The 20,692-nt window shown below is 44.7% G+C and overlaps 1 protein-coding gene across 1 annotated transcript in view; it reads left to right on the forward strand.

Annotated features, from left to right (window-relative positions):
* Window positions 1-3,076: 3,076 nt before the first annotated feature.
* Window positions 3,077-20,692, forward strand: part of ADI1 (acireductone dioxygenase 1) — a 32,683-nt gene continuing 15,067 nt past the window's right edge. The window contains exons 1-2 of the mRNA XM_005576622.4: window positions 3,077-3,240; window positions 9,042-9,161. Of these exons, the coding sequence (XP_005576679.1) occupies window positions 3,121-3,240; window positions 9,042-9,161 (240 nt within the window). The 5' untranslated portion in view covers window positions 3,077-3,120. The remainder of the gene's footprint in view (window positions 3,241-9,041; window positions 9,162-20,692) is intronic.

Genomic DNA, 20,692 nt, shown 5'->3' on the forward strand with positions numbered 1-20,692 from the left:
GGGTCTTGCTACATTGCCCAGACTGGTCTCGAACTCCTGGGCTCAAGCAGTCCTCCTGCCTCAGCCCACGTCTCATTTTTAAAATGTGAATAATAAGTCATACCAACTTCATAGTGTAATCATGAGGAGTAAAAAGAATAATATGCATAAAATCTTTAAAATGTTACCCAGCACACACTGCTATTATTATTGTCACAATTACTATTTTCTTTTTGTTTTAATACAAATATTTTTTTGTAGAGATGGGGGCTTGCTGTGTTGCCCAGGCTGGTCTGGAACTCCTGGCCTCAAGTGATCCTCCCGCCTTGGCCTCTCAAAGTGTTGGGATTACAGGCATGAGCCACTGCACCCAGCTTACTATTACTATTTTCTAGGGAATGAGAAGCATGAGATAGGCGTGCAATTACAGTAAGGCAGTAAAGACTATTTGGAGTGTTCCTCATCCTATCCCTTCATTTTCATTCAATAAACTTTTAAAAAAATGTCTACTATGTACCAAGCACTGAAGGACTAATACGACACATTCTCTGACCTCAAGGTATATGCGGCACTCAACAATGCAGACAAATCCATTCATTCAGCTAGTACCAAACAACACATGGGGTGGTCAGTCCTATGGTGAAAACACATTAAGTCAACATGTCCTGACAAACTCTAACCTAGCACTATGAAAGTGTTTAAAAGGGAGAGCTCATCTGGTTGTCTAGGGAGTGGTGAGAGAAGGCTTCTCTAAGAAAGGGATATTTAAGCTGAAATTAGAATTTTGTACAGGAGAAAATCACTTGGAGGAAGGAAGAGCGTTTTCGGTGGAAAAAGTGAATGGGTGAAGGGCCCAAAGGAAGGAGGAGCATACGACTCAAATACACTGAAAGGCCAAAGTAGCTGGAGGGCAGAGAACAAGACAGGAGGGCGATGGGCTGGGAGGTGGTCAGGCCCAGGCTATAGAAAGGAGGGTTGAAGCAGAAAGGGGCTTGACTTGATTCCATGGTTTTTTTTGTTTGTTTGTTTTTGGTTTTTTTTGAGACAGAGTCTTGCTCTGTCACCCAGGCTGGAGTACAGTGGTACAATCTCAACTCACTGCAACTTCAGACTGCCAGGCTCAAGCAATCCTCCTGTCAGCCTGCAGAGTAGCTGGAACTAGAGGTGCAAACCACCACAGCCAGCTAATTTGTGCATTTTTAGTAGAGACGGGGTTTCACCATGTTGCCTCGGTTGGTGAAGCGATCTACCCTCTTTGGGCTCCCGAAGCGCTGGAATTACAGGCGTGAGCCACTGTGCCTGGCATCTGGCTCCTATTTTTAAAGGGTCACTCTGGGTGCTGTGCATAGAATGGATTGCACTGGGGCAAAAATAGAAGCGGTGGCGGGGGTGGGGGGTGGCAATTTCAGCAGTCAATTCCATCAGGCAAGAAAAGATGGTGGAAAGAATTGGGCTGGAGAGAAGTGAACGGATCTGCAGTGTATTTCGAATGTCAAAGCAACATGACTTGCCGATACATTGGATTGGATCTTGAGGGTGAGGGAGAGCAAAACTGAGAGTACACCTAGATTTTTTTATTAAGCCACCGGGCAGTCAGTGCTGCCGTTCACTGAGACGGGAAAGGCTAGGGAGAAGCATGTTTGGGGGTGTGTGTGGGGAATCAGTTGTTTTGGCCATGTTAGGTTTGACATACTTATCAGCCATGTATGTGACACTACCAGCTGGATACTCAAGCCTGAGGTTCTGGAATGAGGTCCAGGATGGAGATGTGGCTGTAGGAGCCCGCAGCACAACATGGAAAGTCGCCTGGAGCGAGTGGGTAGGGACAGAACGTGGAGAGTCCGGAATGCTCCACCAGCCAGTGGTTAGAGGAGCAGGAGCTACGAGGGGCCTGAGAGGGAGCAGCCAGGATGCCGTCATGAAGGAAAATGAGAAAATATTTCAAGAAGGGCATGGGCAACTGTGATGAAAGTTACTGGTAGGAACAGAAGTGCCGTGGTTGGATCTGGCAATATGGCAGTCATTAGCAGTTCTCCAGTGGTGAGAAGAGAAGCCTCATCGCGGTGGGTTAAGGAGAAAATGCGAGGTGCGAGATTGCCATTAGACTCTTGCATGAAGCTGTCATGAGTGCCGCAGAAAAATGGGCAATGACGTGTAAGATGCGGTCTCGAAGGATGAGTAGAAGCTGGTCAAATGAAGAGGTGGAGAGGTAGGCTCTCTAATGAGGATGTATTTGCAAAGTCATTAGAGCAAGGGAATAGAAATGAAAGAAGTGTGTATTTTCCGTGCAATATTTCTAGAAGTTCAAGAGTCATTTGCATGCTTTGGGGTTGTGCTCTTACAGCAGTCTCATTTAAATCCTGTATGCTTTATTGTTATTTGCTAAAGACACTGAGGGAATGGCTGAGATAATCGGATCTTTTTGAGTTGGTTGGTTTGAAAAGACATCTAGGATGGTCAAGCGGCTGGACTTTATTAGCTACACTGAAAAATTCAGAATGGGATAGGGGAAGCTTGTTTTTATTCAAAGACTAGCACATTACAGTGTATGGGTAAGGGAGAAACGATGAAAAGAGGAAACGAGATGAAGTTTAAAAAGTACAAGATAGCATTGCAGAATGCCGATACTGCAAAAGTCTGGAGAGCGGGGAGGTGGAGGACAATGTCTCACCCCATACCTGGGATCCCAGCTGTCAAGTCTCAACCGTACCCATATGGGTTGCATGAGCTTAACAAAATCCTTATTATTATTATTTGCATTTGCTTTCCTTGCTCTAAACACGTTTAACGTCGTTTGCCTCACAAGATTGCTCTGAAGGTGCAGGGAGACGGCAACGGCATACACAAGGCACGTGCGATGCCTACGGTGAGCTTCACCCAGCCCCCGGCGCGTCTGGAGAACTGCTGACCCCGGGCCACGGGCCTCAGGCAGGTCCGAGGGTGCCCAGGGCAGGGCCGGGGCTTGAATGCCTTTGCCTCCGAAAAGCGGAGCTGTGGGGCCTGCCCCGCGCCGGTCCTGCCTCCGCCCCGCCGCCCAATCCCGGCTTCTCGGCGCTTCTACGTCTCCCTATAAAAGAAAGCGCGGCCGCCGGGCTCCGAGCGCGGCCCTACGGTTGGAACACAGCTCCCGCTCTGCGCGTCATGGTGCAGGCCTGGTACATGGACGACGCCCCGGGCGACCCGCGGCAACCCCACCGCCCCGACCCCGACCGCCCGGTGGGCCTGGAACAGCTCCGGCGGCTGGGGGTGCTCTACTGGAAGGTACGCGGCCCGAAAGCTCGCAGAGCGTGCGGGCGACGCCGACCCCCGAGCGAAGCGCACAGCCCAGCCTCCTCCGGGTGCCGGGTAGCGGCCCGGGAGCCGCCGTATGCTGCGCATGCTCAGCAGCGGGAAAGGGGGTCCGTGGCCGCTCCTGGTGCCTGGGGCGGGCTGCTCTCGCTCAGCAGTGCGGCTGGACGGTCAGGGCCTCCTGCGCGGCGCCTGCGTGTGCTGCGCATGCTCAGCAGTTGCATTGGGAGATCGGCGGTCCGCTCCCAGCGCCTGGGGTGTGCTGCGCATGCTCAACAGCGGAGTTTAAGGGGTCGACGGTCGGCTTCCGGCGCCTGGGGTGTGCTGCGCATGCTCAGCAGCAGGGCTAGTGGGGGTCGGCGCTCCGTTTCTGGTCTGGGGTGTGCTGCGCATGCTCAGCAGCGGGGCTAGCGGGGTCGGCGGTCTGTTTCTGTGGCTTGGGGTGTGCTGCGCATGCTCAGCAGCAGAGTTGGCGAGTGAGGGGCTTCGCACCCGGGACTCGCTGCGCACGCGCAGCCCCGGGATTGGCAGCGGCCTAGAGGATCGGCCGGCTGGGCTGCGAGCTCGTGGGATGCTTGGCCTTGTCCAACGCCCAGCGCCCGTCTGGCTGCCCCCGGTCAAAGGCCCAGGGGTTTCTCTTATATCGGAGGAAGGGGGACTCCGCATGGAAGTGTCCTGGGGGAGGGACCAGGCACCTCCAGATCCAGGCGGGGTGCTGCTGCGGTCTGTCGAGGGTCCTGGGGGGTCGCTATCGGTGGTGGGGTGGGGGCGTCTCCAGCAGGCGGTGGAGCTGGCTTGGGTACCGGCCGGGCCCGGTGTCAGCCCTGCCTCTGTAACGCTAGCTTTGCAAGGCGCTGCAAGGCTTTGCACAGGTGTCCCATTGCTTGCACAGCACCAGTCCTGATACGCTCACCTTGTTTATTTGCAAGTGGTTTTGCGGTAACAAAGGTTTACTGCAGAGGAGAGGGCCAGGGGAGGCCTCAGGGATAGGCTGAGGGGTCACTGGATCTAATGTGCATTCTTGTGATTTAAATAAAATACACAGGATTACCCGGGACCATTGATTGATTTTACAATTTGTACAGTTAACACAATTATCACACTTTTTCCCTTGGGAAAGGATTATAGAATAGAATATTCCAGCGTAATATATTTGGAGATCATCTTGTTGTATCCCAAATAACAGAAGAGGGAAGTGACAATTGGCATACCAGTGCCAAACAGGGCATGCATGTTAATGTTTACATAGTATTTGCCCTTTCCGAGGAAAAGATGTAACACTTACCTTGCTGGAGGGTACTATCTTCAAAGCAATCAAATGGTTTATAGTTTTCCATTAATGAGAGGAGAATACATTTTGGCGTATAATGTCTAATTTATCCACAATCCAAAGAACCAGAGGGTTCACATTAATACACCTGGGGAGTTTCATTGTGCATTTGAGGGTTTTAAGAACAACAATGAGCTTACAGGTTAACTTCTAAATGTATTCAAAGAATAAAAAAAGATTTCATAGGCATCTTTTAGATTATTACATGGGCTCAAAACAGTTTTTCCTACTGTCTAGTTCTGCTCTTGAGTCAAAGGGCTATCAAAATTAAATCATGTTTACTCTGTGGTTTTAATGTCCTGTGTATTTTTGTATTCTTTCTTTTTTTTTTTTTGAGACAAGAGTTTCGCTCTTTTTGCCCACGCTCTAGTGCAGTGGCGTGATCATGGCTCATGGCAACCTCCTCTTCCCGGTTTCAAGCCATTCTCATGTCTCAGCCTCCCGAGTGGCTGGAATTACATGGCACATGCCACCATGCCTGGCTAATTTTGTATCTTTAGTAGAGACAGAGTTTCTCCATGTTGGTCAGGCTGGTCTTGAACTCCTGACCTCAGGTGATCTGACGTCCTTGGCTTTCCGAAGTGCTGGGATTAGAGACGCGAGCCACCGCACCTGGCCTGTGTGCTTTCTTAATATCCATTGTGGATCAGTGATGTCGGAAGACAAAATTACAACAAATTTAGTTAAAGATCTAATTGACTTTTATTCTTGATTCGTGAATAGGGCAGCCTCCATTCTACAAAATAGAATAAGAGCTCCACAGGGTAATAGCACAACAGTGGGTTTTGTGTGGTGGCAACAAAGAAACATAACAATAGGGAAAACAGCTGATTGGTTAACATCAAGTTACGTTAGGTTACTTTTTTCTAAGAGTTAAAGCAAAAGCGACTTCCTTATTCTGATTCAGGAAGACAGGAATCTTCTGATCTCAGGAAAAGCTGGTCTGAGATTCACCTGCTTCTTTAAAGTTTTAGTTTGATCATGTGGCATATGGCATGAGTGGCTCCATTTTGGTTTGGTCTCCTCGTGGGGCCTAGTGCAGTGGCTTAGTCCAAAACAATGACCTCTGCTGGGCCAGACATGGTGGCTTCTGTCATCCCAGCACTTTGGGAGGCCGAGGCGGGCAGATTGCCTGAAGCTAGAAGTTTGAGACCTCATCTGTAGAAAAACCCAAAAAACAAAAAAACCACACACACACCCCGTATAAACATTATATATATATATAACATCTCCCATAATTTTTAACAGAGGTAACACAAATGGACATGTTTGTGTATCTGTTACTAATCTGTTATTCGTGACACAGAGTTCTAAAAAGCCTTTTCGCATACATACAATTGGAAGATTATTTTAGCTTGAATAAACTAAATCCCTTTAGAATAAACTAAATACCTGCTGCTATAACAAAATGACAAAAATAGCTTAAACTGGGCAATTTATAAACAACAGCAATTTATTTCTTACAGTTCTAGAGGCTGAGAAGTCCATGATTAAGGTGCCAGCAGATTCAGTGTCTGATGATGATCCTGTCCTCATAGATAGCCATTTCCTTGCTCTGTCCTCGTGGTGGAGGGGGCAAACTGCTCCCTTACCTCTCTCCCTCTCTCTCTCTTTTTTTTCTTTTTCTTTTCTTTTTTCTTTTTTTTTTTTTTAGATGGAGCCTCACTTTGTCATCCAGGCTGGTGGCGCAATCTTGGCCCACTGCAACCTCTGCCTCCTGGGTTCAAGTGATTCTCCTGCCTCAGCCTCCCGAGTAGCTGGGATCACAGGCATGTACCACCATGCCTGGCTAATTTTTGTATTTTTAGTAGAGATGGGGTTTCACCATGTTGGACAGGCTGGTCTTGAACCCCTGACCTCAGGTGATCTGCCCGCCTTGGCCTCCCAAAGTGCTGGGATTATAGGTGTGAGCTGCAGCGCCCAGCTCCATCTCTCTTATAAGGCCACTAATCCTATAAATGAGGGCTTGACTTAATCACATCCTAAAGGTCCCACCCCTTAATACTGTCTCATTTGTGTTAAGTTCCCACATAAGAATTTGGGGTGGGCACATTCAGACCATAGCAAATAGTACTGTGCATATCACGCAGTGGATGTGCTAAGTTTTAGAGTCATCTTTGTAGAAAATAGCGTATCTATGACTAGTACTTTAATACATTCTAGAGTATTGGGGGAACCCGCCCCCAATATTTCAACATAGGTTCTATTTTCCATAAGTGTCAGCCAGCTGAGAAATAAAGAGAGACAGTATAAAGAGAGGAATTTTACAGCTGGGCCACCGAGGATGACATCACATATCGGTAGGACCGTGATGCCCACCTGAGTCTCAGACAGCAAGTTTTTATTATGGGTTTCAAAAGTGGAGGGGGTGTAACAACAGGGAGTAGGTACAAATATCACATGCTTCAAAGGGCAAAATGTAGAACTGCTAATAAGAGTTTAACAAAGATCACATGCTTCTGAGGGAACAGGACAAAGGGCAAAAGCAGAACTACTGATAAGGGTCCAACAAAGATCACAAGGCAAAGGGCAAAAGCAGAACTACTTTTTTTTTTTTTGAGACGGAGTTTCACTCTTTGTTGCCCAGGCTGGAGTACAGTGGTGCGATCTCGGCTCACTGCAACCTCCGCCTCCTGGGTTCAAGTGATTCTCCTGTCTCAGCCTCCCGAGTAGCTGGGATTACAGGCACCTGCCACCATACCTGGCTAATTTTTGCATTTTTAGTAGAGAGGGGTTTCACCATGTTGGCCAGGCTGGTCTTGAACTCCTGACTTCAGGTGATCCACCGGCCTCGGCCTCCCAAAGTGCTGAGATTACAAGCATGAGCCACCACGCCTGACCTAAAAGCAGAACTACTGATAAGGGTCCAACAAAGATCACAAGGCAAAGGGCAAAAACAGAACCACTGATAAGAGTCTATGTTCAGCCGTGCACGTATTGTCTTGATAAACATCTTAAATAACAGAAAACGGTTCGAGAGCAGAGAACCGGTGTGACCACAGATTTACCAGGGCAGAGTTTTTCCCCACCCTAGTAAGCCTGAGGGTACTGCAGGAGACCAGGGCATAGCTCAGTCCTTACCTCAATTGCATAAGACAGACATTCCCAGAGTGGCCATTTATAGACCTCCCCCAAGGAATGCATTCCTTCCCCAGGGTATTAATATTAATATTCCTTGCTAGGAAAAGAGTTTAGTGATATCTTCCTTACTTGCACATCCATTTATAGGCTCTCTGCAAGGAGAAAAATATGGCTCTTTTTGCCCGACCCCTCAGGAGGCAGTCAGACCTTATGATTGTCTTCTCCTGTTCCCTAAAAATCGCTGTTATTCTGTTCTTTTTCAAGATGCACTGATTTCATATTGTTCAAACACACATGTTTTACAATCAATTTGTACAGTTAACACAATTATCATAGTGGTCCTGAGGTGACGTACATCCTCAGCTTATGAAGATCCAGAATTAGATTAAGAGGTTAAAGTAAAGACAGGCATAAGAAATTATAAAAGTATTATTTGAGAATTGATAAATGTCCATGAAATCTTCACAATTTATGTTTCTCTGCCGCGGCTCCAGCTGGTCCCTCCATTTGGGGTCCCTGACTTGCGGCAACACTGGAGTTTGTTGTTCAGTTAAGTAGTGATGATATAATGTGCAGTTTATTGCAAAACATAAAGTGTGCTAAATTCACTGCCAGTAGTTTTAAGAGTTCAGATTAATTCTGTCTGGAGCTTCATCAGGGAAGTGCTTCATAAGGAAGGAACAGTAAAATTGAACCTTAATAGCGATAGAACTGTAATAAATGAAAATGTTGAATGGGAATTTTAGGCATAGAAAACTCATGAGCAAGGTTGTGGGGATGTTAAATATCAAATATTTTTAAGATAGTCAATCCTATTTGGTTTAGAATGTAGAGTTCTTTAAAAAGTAGGAGACAAGGAACAGATAGATGTAGAAAAGCCAGATGATAGAAGGTTAATTAACTCAGCCTAATTAACTTGAGTTTTATTTGCAAGCTGTGAGAGCATACAATGTTTTGGCTCATGGAAACAAACTGACCAAAGAAATGGCATTGAGGATCAATGAGACTCATGAGTGGGATGGTGGCAGAGAAACAGGGCACAGTGAGGGACCTGTGGATAGGTCAGACAGGCTTGAGTTGGTGGGACCATCATCTCAAAATGGGAAAAAGAATTCCCCGGGATGGACTGTTGCAGAGAAGGGAGGCAGAAATCAAACAGAAATCCATTGTATGTATAGCTGGTGTATTGGAGAATGGAAAATCCATTAAATGGGTAGAAGAAATGAAGAGAATTAGTTGATGGTTGAAAAAATAACAAATGATAAATTTGGAGTATAAAATCATATTGGAGATCCAGAAAGGGAATGTTTCTACATCTCCTTGTTAATCTGAGCTCTTGTTTGTGGTGGGTTAACTCTTTTAGCTGGATGCTGACAAATATGAGAATGATCCAGAATTAGAAAAGATCCGAAGAGAGAGGAACTACTCCTGGATGGACATCATAACCATATGCAAAGATAAACTACCAAATTATGAAGAAAAGGTAAGGGAGCCCTGGATTTCCAGGACAAGCACTATCACTACTAATGCAATATTTTCTTTCTTTTTTCTTTTAATGTCTGTATGAGGCCATTCTTGCATTGCTATAAAGAAATACCTGAAACTGTGTAATTTATAAGAAAAGAGGTTTAATTGGCCCACAGTTCTGCAGGCTCTACAGGAAGCATCTGTTTCCTGGCACCGCCATCTGCTTCTGGGGAGGCTTCAGGAAGCTTACAGTCATGGCAGAAGGCAAAGTAGGAGCAGGCATCTCACATAACAGGAGTGGGAATGAAAGAGAGTGCAAGGTGTCACACCATTTTAAATGACCAGATCTCACAGGAAATTACTCACTGTAGCAAGGATAGCACCAAGAAGATAGTGCTAAGCCATTCATGAGAAATCCATCCTCATGATCCACTCACCTCCCACCAGGTCCCACTTTCAATACTGGGGATTACATTTCAATATGAAATTTGGGTACAGACACAAATCTAAACTGTATTATTCTGACCCTGGCCCCTCCCAAATCTCATGCCCTTCTTGAATTTCAAAATACAATAATCTCTTCCCAATAGTCCCCCAAAGTCTTAACTTGTTCTAGCAATAACTCAAAAGTCCCAAGTTCAAGTCCAAAGTCTCATCTGATACTCATCTCCTTTTACCTGTGAGCCTGTAAAATCAAAACAAGTTAGTTACTCCCAAGATACAAAGGGGGTAAAGGCATTAGGTAAATATTCTCATTCTAAAAGGGTGAAATTGGTCAAAAGAAAGGAGCTACAGGACCCATGAAAGTTCAAAATTCAGCAGGGCAGCCACTAAATCTTAAAGCTCCAAAATGATACCCTTTGACTCCATGTCCCACATCTAGGGCACACTGGTGCAAGGAGTGGGCTCCCAAGGCCTTAGGCAGCTGTGCCTCTGTGGCTTTGCAGGGGCTTCTGAGGCTGCTGTCATGGGCTGGCTTTGAGTGTCTATAGCTTTTGCAGGTGCAGGGTGCAAGCTGCCAGTGAATCTATCATTCTTGGGTCTGCAGGATGGTGGTTCTCTTCCCACAGCGCCTACGCAGTACTCCAGTGGGGACTTTGTGTGGGGACTTCAACCCCACATTTCCCCTCTGCACTGTCCTAGTAGAGGTTCTGCATGAGGGCTTCTACCCTGCAACAGACTTCTGTCTAGACACCCAGGCTTTTCCATACATTCTCTGAAATCTAGTTGGAGAATCCCAAGCCTCAGCCCTTGCACTCTGTGCACTCACAGGCTTAGTAACACATGGAAGCCACAAAGGCTCATGGCTTGTGCCCTCTGGAGCTGTGGCCCGAGCTGTACCTGGGCCCTTTTGATCTGAGGCTAGAACCGTAGCAGAACCCAAGCACTTGGGATGCAGGGAGCAGTGTCCTGAGGCTCTGCAGGGCAAAGGGGCTCTGGGCCTGGCCCATGAAACCATTCTCTCCTTTTAGACCTCTTGCCCTGTGATGGGAGGGGCTGCCTGAAGGTCACTGAAATGCATTTGAGGTTTTTTTCCCCATTGCCTTGGCTATCTTTGAAGTTATGCAAATTTCTCTAGGAAGAGGTCTCTGAAATGCCTTTGAGGTTTTTTCCCCATTGTCTTGGCTATCAGCCCTTGGCTTCTTTGTAGTTATGTAAATTTCTCAAGGAAGTGGTTGCTCTACAAATCTGCTTGAAATCCTCTCTCAAAAACTTTTTATTTCTTTGCCATGTGGCCAAGTTGCAAATTTTCCAAACTTTTATGCTCTGCTTCCCTTTTAAATGTAAGTTCCAGCTTCAGGTCATTCCTTTGCTCTTGCATCTGCACACAGGCTGTTAGAAGCAGGCAGGAAACATCTTGAACACTTTGGTGCTTAAAAATTTCTTCTACCATATACCCTAGGTCATCACTCTCAAATTCAAACTTCCACAGATCCCTAGGGCATGAACAGAATGCAGACAAGTTCTTTGCTGAGGCAAACATGTATGATGTTTGCTCTAATTCCCGATATGTTCCTCATTTCCATCTGAGACCTCATTGGCCTGGACTTTATTGTGTGTATGACTATCAGCATTTTGGTCACAATCAAATAACCAGTCTCTAAAAAGTTCCAGACTTTCCCTCATATTTTCTCTCTCCTTCTGAACCTTCTACACACTTCTAATCTCTGCTTGTTACTCAATTCCAAAGCTGCTTCTATATTTTCAGGTATCTTTATAGCAATGCCCCACTCCTTCTACTTCTAGAGAGGCCTCAGGAAGCTTATAGTCATGGCAGAAGGCAAAGTGGGAGCAGGTATCTCACATAACAGGAGTGGGAACAAGAGAGAGAATGAGGTGCCACCCAGTTTTAAATAGCCAGATCTTGCAAGAAGTCACTCACTGTGGTGAAGCCAGCACCAAGGGAGTGGTGTAAACCATTCATGAGAAATCCATCACCGTCGTCCAGTCACCTCCCACCAGGTCCCACCTCCAACATTGAGGATTACTATTTAACATGAGATTTGGGTGGAGACACATTGCCAAACTATATCAGTGTCTTAGTTTGAATTTCATATCAGAGTCATGCAGATCTCATAAAATGAGCTGGGAAGTAGTCCCTCCTGTTCAATTTTTTGGAAGAGTATTTGTAGATAGTATTATTCTTTCCTTATGTTCGGAGATTCACCAGTGAAGCCATCTTGGCTTGTAGTTTTCTTTTTTTTTTTTTTTTTTTTTTTTTTGAGACGGAGTCTCGCTCTGTCGCCCAGGCTGGAGTGCAGTGGCGCGATCTCAGCTCACTGCAAGCTCCGCCTCCCGGGTTCACGCCATTCTCCTGCCTCAGCCTCCCGAGTAGCTGGGACTACAGGCGCCCACAACCGCGCCCGGCTAATTTTTTGTATTTTTAGTAGAGACGGGGTTTCACCGTGGTCTCGATCTCCTGACCTTGTGATCCGCCCGCCTCGGCCTCCCAAAGTGCTGGGATTACAGGCTTGAGCCACCGCGCCCGGCCTGGCTTGTAGTTTTCTTTGTGGGAAGGTTTTTAACTGTGAGTTCAATTTCTTTACTAGACAGTAGGGCTATTCAGTTAACCCATTTTTTTCTTGAATGAGCATTATTTGTTTGTTTCTCTCAAAGCAGTTGTCCATTTCATTTGAGTTGTCAGATTTATTGCCGTAAAATTATTTGGAATATTTTCTATTATCCTTTTAATATCTGTAGAGTATGTAGTGCTGTCTTCTCTCATTCCTGATACTGATAATTTGTGTCTTCTCTCTCTTTCGTGAGTCTGGATAGAGACTTATCAATTATATTGATCCTCTCAAAAAACTTTAGGTTTCATTAATTTTTCTCTTTTTCTATTTTTTATTTCATTGGATTCTGCTCTGACCTTTATAACTTGTCTTCTTTTACATGTTTTAATTTGCTCCTTTATCTAAATTCCCTAGGTGGAAGCTGAAGTCACTGATTTGAGTTCTTTCTTCATCATTATTTTTATTATTATTTTAGAAACAGACATTATTAATATTATTATTTTGTTCTGCCACCCAGGTTAAAGTGCAGTGGTGCAATCATAGCTCACTGCAGTCTCGAATGCCTGGGCTCCAGCAGTCCTCCCACTTCAGCCTCCTGAGTAGCTAGGACTACAGGTATGTGCCACCATGCCTGGCTAATATATATATGTATTTTTTTGAGACGGAGTTCTGCTCTTGTTGCTCAGGCTGGAGTGCAATGGTGCGATCTCAGCTCTCTGCAACCTCCGCCTCCTGGGTTCAAGTGATTCTCCTGCCTCAGCCTCCCGAGTAGCTGGGATTACAGGCACGCGCCACCATATCCAGCTAATTTTGTATTTTTAGTAGATATGGGGTTTCTCCATGTTGGTCAGGCTGGTCTCAAACTCCCGACCTCAGGTGATCTGCCCGTCTTGGCCTCCCAAAGTGCTGGGATTACAGGCATGAGCCACCACGCCTGGCCTGGCTAATTTTCTTAAAAAAAGTTTTTGTAGAGATGGAATCTCACCAGGTTGTTCAGGTTGGTCTTGAACTCCAGGTCTCAAGTGATCCTCCCACGTTGGCCTTGCAGAGTGTTGTTTTTCTTTCCTTAGTACGGGGGTTTAGTGTTGTAAATTTCCCCCAGAGTACTGTTTTAGTGGCATCACACAAATTTTGATAATTTTGATATATTTTTTATTTTCATTTAATTTTAAATACATTCTAATTAATTTACTTTTCAATTTTATCTTTGACTTGTGGGGATGTTTTGTTTTGTTTTTAGATATTTGTTAGTTTCCAATTAATTGGGAATTTTTCTAGATTTTTTAATTTGTTTCTAATTTATTTCCGGTGTAGTCAGAGAATAAACATTGTATAATTTGAGTCCTTGTAAATATATTGAGACTTGTTTTATGGTCCAGAATGTTATCTGTCTTGGTGAATGTTTCTTGTGAGCTTGAGAAGAATGGATATTCTATTGTTGTAGAATGAAGTAATCTATGAATGCCAATAAGAACAGTTGATTGATGGTATTATTCAGATCAACTATATCTTTACTGATTTTCTGCTTGTTGGATGTCAATTACTGTTAGTATTGAAATTTCCAACTATAATAGGGGATTTGTCTATCTTTCTTTGCAATTCTGTCAGTGTTAGCCTCACATATTTTGATGCTCAGCTGTTAGATACATATGTGATAAAGATTGTTATGTTCCCTTGGAAGATTGACCCTTTTATTATTACATAATGTCCCCCTTTATCTCTGATGATTTTGCTGTTTTTAAAATTCAGATAGCTCCCTCAGCTTCTTCCCCTCCCTCTCTCTCCTTCCTTCCTTCCTTCCTTCCTTCCTTCCTTCCTTCCTTCCTTCCTTCCTTCCTTCCTTCTTTCCCTCCACTCCCCTTCCCCTCCCTCTCTCCTCCCCTCCCCTCCCTTCCCTTTCCTTCCTTTCCCTTTCCTTTCCTCTCCTTTCCTTCTTGCCTTCTCTTTCCCTTCCTTCTTCCCTTCTTCCTTTTTTGACAAAGTATTTCTCTGTCACCCAGGCTGAAATGCAGTGGTGCCATCATGGCTCACTGCAGCCTCAACCTCTCAAACTCAAGTGATCCTCCCATCTCAGCCTCCTAAGCAGCTGGGGCTACAGGTGCACACCACCACAACTGGCTAATTCATTTTCATTTTTCATAGAGGTGGGATCTCCCTGTGTTGCCCAGGCTGCTTTTGAACTCCTGGGCTGAAGTGATCTTCTAGTCTTGGCCCTGCAAAGTGCTGGAATTACCGGCATGAAGCATTCTTTTGATTAGTGTTAATATGGTATATCTTTCTCCATTCCTTTACTTTTAACCTATTTGTGTCTTTATATTTAGAGAGGGCTTCTTGTAGATGACATGTATTATAGTTAGTTTTTAAAATCCATTTTGATAGTTTCTGTTAATGGTATATTTAGATCATTCATGTTTAAATTGGTTATTAATACAGTTGAATTAATGTCTACCATATTTGGGACTGTTTTCTATTTGTCGTGCTTGTTCTTTATTATTTTATTTTTATTTTTATTTATTTATTTATGTTTTGAGATAGAGTCTCACTCTGTTGCCCAGGCTGGAGAGCAGTGGCGCAATCTTGGCTGACTGCAAGCTCTGCCTCCTGGGTTCATGCCATTCTCCTGCCTCAGCCTCCTGAGTATCTGGGACTACAGGCACCCACCACCACGCCCGACTAATTTGTTTGTATTTTTAGCACAGACGGGGTTTCACTGTGTTAGCCAGGATGGTCTCGATCTCCTGACCTCATGATCCACCTGCCTCGGCCTCCCAAAGTGCTGGGATTACAGGCGTGAGCCACTGTGCCCGGCCTATTGTTGTTTTTAAATATTCCCCTCTTTTTCTGCCTTGTCTGGTTTTAATTGCACATTTTCTATGATTCTGCTTTCTCTCCTCTTAGCTTATCATTAAAAAAAAAATTTAGTGGTTGCCTCAGAGTTTATAGTATACATTTACCCAATAACTGAGTATTCCCAATTCCTCCCTCCCATCTCTTACAACATGGCTGTTATTTATTTTATTCTCCATATCTCATAATCACCTAATACATTATTACTGACATTACTTTGAATAAAGTTATCTAGTAGATCAATGAAGAACAAATAAATAAAAGATTGTGTTTTAGTTTTCTTCTTATTTCTACTCTCTCTTTCCACTTTATTTAGATCTGAGATTCAGACTTACATAATTTTCTTTTTCATTTGAAGAACTTCTGTGAACATTTATTTGCAAGATAGGTCAGTCTACTGGCGACAAATTCTTTTCTTTTTTGTTTGTCTGAGAAAGTCTTTATTTCTTCTTCACTTTTAAGGGATAATTCTCCTGGATACAGATTGCTAGGTTGGTAGTTTTTTTTTTCTTGCTTGCTTGTATAGTTTCTGAGGAACGGTCTGATGTAATTCTTTATCTTTTTTCTTCTATAGGTTAGGTGCATTTTTTCCTTTGGCCTTTTTCAAGGTTTTCTGTCTTTTGCTTTCTGCAAGTTTAATATGATATGCCTAGGTACAGATATTTTCGCATTTATCCTGCTCGGTGTTCTCTCAGTTTTCTGGATCTGTGTGGTGTCTGTCATTAATTTTGGAAAATTTGTGGACATTATTTCAAATATTTATTCACTTTTTTCTCTTTCTTCTACTTCTGTTATACCGTTTATACATATGTTACAACTTTTATAATTGTTCCACAGTTCAGGGCTACTTTATTCTCCCCCAATCCCTGCTCTCTATTCTTTTTTTATCTTTGCACTTCAGTTTGGGAAGTTTCAACGGACATGTCTTCAAGCTTGCTGATTCTTCCTTCAGCTTAGTCCATTTACTAATGAAGCCATCAAAGGTATTCTTTGTTTGTGTTAGAGTGATTTTCATCTCCAGCATTTTCTTTTGATTCTCTCTGAGCTTCCCTCTCTCTGCTTATATTACCCATCTGTTCTTGCATGTTGTCTACTTTTTCCATAGAGCCCTTTGTATTAGTCCGTTCTCATGCTGCTATAAACAACTGCCCAAGACTGGGTAATTTATAAAGGAAAGAAGTTTAATTGACTCACAATTCTGCAGGGCTGGGGAGGAAACTTACAATCATGGCAGAAGGGGAAGCAAACACATCCTTCTCGACGTGATGTCAGGAAGGAGAAGAAGGTGAGCTGACTGAAGGGGGAAGCCCCTTCTAAAACCATCAGATCTCATGAGAACTTACTATCACGAGAATAGCATGGGGAAAGCCACCCCCCATGATTCAATTACCTCCCACTGGTTCCTTCCAACCACACGTGGGGATTATGGGAACTACAATTCAAGATGAGATTCTGGTGGGGACACAGCCACACCATATCACCCTTACTATATAGCCACAATTTTTAAAATTTTCTATCTGATAATTCCAAAATATGTGACATGTCCCAGTCACTCTCTGCTGCTTGCTTTGTCTCTTCACACTATATTTTTTCTCGCCTTATATCATGCCTTGTTATTTTTGTTGACAGCCTGATATGCTGTAGCTGTTAAAAGGAGCTGAGGTGAAGAGGCCATTCATGTGAGGTGTTGTGTTATCTGGGTAGAAGTTTTGCTGTGTTGAATGTTTGCTGTAGCTGTAGATGCCAGAGGCTTTGGTTTCCTTGTTTTGTTTTGTCTCCCCTGGATGTCTTTGCTTTCCTAAAAACTCCTTTGTTAAGAGATTTATTTCTTGCAGCTTTGATTCACTTATTGTTCCGGAGCCCTGTTGATGTGAGGGTGAGGCATTGGGGAGGAGAAGTGTTCTATAATCTTGGGCTTATGATTAGGGGTCTTAGTCTTTTACTGGGCCTGAGTTTTTGGGCCGACCTTCAAAGTGTTTCTTAGCCTCTTCTTTGTTCCTTTGGGCTAGAGAGGGCTGGAGTTGGCCAGCTGCCCTTCTCCCACGACAGAGAAGGCGCCGGCAAAGTTGTTTCCCTTGGTTTTTGTTATGGACAGAGTTCTGGGTTTTTAAAAAAATGGTTCCTTTTTCCCTTTTATTGCCTGATACATAAAGGGATTTTTCTCGGATCTTTGTTGTGAGCACAAGGTGGGGGTTTCTGGATGTGCAAACCCATAAAAGTGCAGTGTCCCTGTCATACCAGGCACCCAAGGTCTCTCTCAAGCTAGTCCACACTCAGCCTGCAGCAGTTTCTCCAAATTGCCTGGGAAGTGTTCCTGCCAGTTCATGGCTCCTGGGAAACTGATCTCAGCTGTGGTTCTGTGTATCCGCGTCTCTCTCCAGATTCAAGGTGGTAATTTATCCAGGGACTTCAGTTCTGTGTTGGATCTAAGAAGGGGAGTAAGACTTCCAAGTGCTTTACGTGTCCAACCAGAAACCAGAAGTTTCATCCTTGACCGACCTGCCAGCCTTCAAGTATTAGTGCACCTCTGCGTGTCGGCACAGCTTGAGCTTCTGTTTCTCCACCTCGTCTTGGTGCCATTGTTTCAGACAATTGACTGTTTTTTTTTTTTTTGAGACAGAATCTCACTGTGTTGCCAGGCTGGTCTTGAACTCCTGAGCTCAAGCGATCTGCGTGCCTCAGCCTCCCATAGTGCTGGGATTGCAGGCATGAGCCACTGTGCCCGGCCCAGTTTACTTTTACAAACCCCACAGTACAGTGTTTTTATTTTTGTTTAAATAGTAAGTTACCTTGTAAAGAGATTTGAATAAGAAGAAGAAAATCTTCTCTGATTACCCGTGTAGCTCTCATTCCAAGTGTTCCTTATTCTGTGGTGTGGGGGCCATGTTTCTGTCTGACATTCTTTCCTTACTGCCTGAAGGACTTCGTGTAACATTTCCTGTAGTGCACATCTGTTGTTAAGGATTCCTTCAGCTTCTGTGCGTCTGAATGCTTTCAGTTTAAAACAATTTTTTCGGCCGGGCGCGGTGGCTCACACCTGTAATCCCAGCACTTTGGGAGGCCGAGGCGGGTGGATCACAAGGTCAGGAGATTGAGATCATCCTGGTGAACACGGTGAAACCCCATTTCTACTAAAAATAAAAAAAAAAATTAGCCGGGCGTGGTGGTGGGCGCCTGTAGTCCCAGCTACTTGGGAGGCTGAGGCAGGAGAATGGCGTGAACCTGGGAGGCGGAGCTTGTAGTGAGCTGAGATCGTGCCACTGCACTCCAGTCTGGGCGACAGAGCCAGATTTTGTCTCCAAAAAAAAAAAAAAATTTTTTTTCAAAAAAATAAAAAATAAATAAATAGTAAGTCCAGATGCGGTGGTTCACGCCTGTAATCCCAGCACTTTGGGAGGCTGAGGCAGGTGGATCATGAGGTCAAGAGATCGAGACCATCCTGGCCAACATGGTAAAACTCTGTCTCTACTAAAAATACAAAAATTAGCTGGGTGTGGTGGTGTGGGCCTGTAGTCCCAGCTACTTGGGAAGCTGAGGCAGGAGAATTGTTTGAACCCGGGAGGTGGAGGTTGCAGTGAGCCGAGATCGCGCCACTGCACTCCAGCCTGGTGACAGAGAGAGACTCTGTCTCAAAAAAATAAAAATAAAAGTAAGTTTTATTGGACTTTGTTTTTTAGGGCAGTGTTTTAACTTCACAGCAAAATTGAGAAGCAGATATAGAAACTTCCCATACACACCCATCCCCCTGACCTGCACAGTCTTCCCCCTTATCAACCTCTCTCCCCAGAGCAGTACATTGTTTCAACTGATGAACCTGCACTGGCACATCAGGACCACCCAAAGTCTACAGTTCACATTAGGGTCCACTCTTGCTGTTGTACATTCTGTGGATTTGAACAAATGTATAATGACACATGTCCACCATTCTCAAGTCATACAGAGTCGTTTCTCTGCCCTAAAAACCCTCTGTGGTCCACCTCTCCATTCCTCCCCGCCCAGCCCCGGGGAACCACTGATCTCCACTCCTCCCCACGCAGCCCCAGGGAACCACTGATCTTTTCACTGCCTCCATAGCTTTACCTTTTCCAGAATATCCCATAGTTGGAATCATACAGTTGATAACCTTTTCACACTAGCTCCTTTCACATAATAAGATGCATCAAAGATTCTCCCTTGTCTTTTTGTGGCTTGGTAGCTCATTTCTTTTTATTGCTGAGTAATATTCCACTGCCTGGATGTACCACAGTTTATCCATTTACCTACTGAAGGACATCTTGCCTGCTTCCAAGTTTTGGCAATTAATGGATACAGCTGCTGTAAACATCCTCTTGCAGGTTTTTGTGTGGACATAAGTTTTCAGCTCCTTTTGGTAAATATCAAGGAACACAATTGCTGGATAGTGTGTTAGTCAGGGTTCTCTAGAGGGACAGAACTAACAGGACAGAGATATATATATAAAAGGGAGTTTATTAAGTATTAACTCACACAATAACAGGGTCTGACAATAGGCCGTCTGTAAGCCGAGGAGCAGAGAGAGCCAGTCCGAGCCCCCAAACTGAAGAACTTGGAGTCTGATGTTCAAGGGCAGGAAGGATCCAGCACAGGAGAAAGATGTAGGCTGGGAGGCTAGGCCGGTCTAGCCTTTTCACATTTTTCCGCCTGCTTTATGTTCTAGCTGTGTTGGCAGCTGGTGAGATGGTGCCCACCCAGATTAAGGGTGGGTCTGCCTTTCCCAACCCACTGACTCAAATGTTCATCTCCTTTGGCAACACCCTCACAGACACATCCAGGATCAATACTTTGCATCCTTTAATGCAATCAAGTTGACATTCAGTATTAACAATCACAGATAGTATGGTAAGAGTATGTTTAGTTTTATGTGAAATTGCCAAACCGTCTTCCAAGTTGACTGTCCCAGTTGTTCCTATCAGCAGGGAGTGAGGATTCCTGCTGCTCCGCACCCTCCCAGCCTCTGGTGTGCTCAGTGTTCTGGATTCTGGCCGTGCTTCTGGATGTACAGTGGTATCTCCTTGTTGTAATCTGCATTCCCTGATGACATATGACATGGAACATATTTTCATGTGCTTATTTGCCATCTGTACCTCTTCTATGGTGAGGTGTCTGTTCAGGTCTTTGGCCCATTTTTTAATCAGGTTGTTTGTTTTCTTATGGTTGAACTTTAAGAGTTCTTTGTATATTTTGGATAACAGTCCTTTACCAGATATGTCTTTTGCAAATAAATTCTCCTAGTCTGTGGCTTGTCTTCATTCTCCTGATAGCAGAACAGAAAATCTAGTTTCCATGAAGTCCAACTTATCAGTTCTTTCTTTTTTTTTTTTTTTTTTTTGAGACAGAGTCTTGCTCTGTCGCCCAGGCTGGAGTGCAGTGGGGTGATCTTGGCTCACTGCAAGCTCCACCTCCTGGGTTCACGCCATTCTCCTGCCTCAGCCTCCCAAGTAGCTGGGACTACAGGCGCCCATCACCACATCCGGCTAATTTTTTTTGTATTTTAGTAGAGATGGGGTTTCACCGTGTTAGCCAGGATGGTCTTGATCTCCTGACCTTGTGATCTGCCTGTCTCGGCCTCCCAAAGTGCTGGGATTACAGGCGTGAGCCACCGCGCCTGGCCCAGTTCTTTCTTTTATGGGTTGTGCCTTTGGTGCCATATCTAAAAAGTCATTGCCAA

Source organism: Macaca fascicularis, chromosome 13, assembly GCF_037993035.2.
Source record: "Macaca fascicularis isolate 582-1 chromosome 13, T2T-MFA8v1.1".
In the NCBI taxonomy this organism is placed as follows: Eukaryota; Metazoa; Chordata; class Mammalia; order Primates; family Cercopithecidae; genus Macaca; species Macaca fascicularis.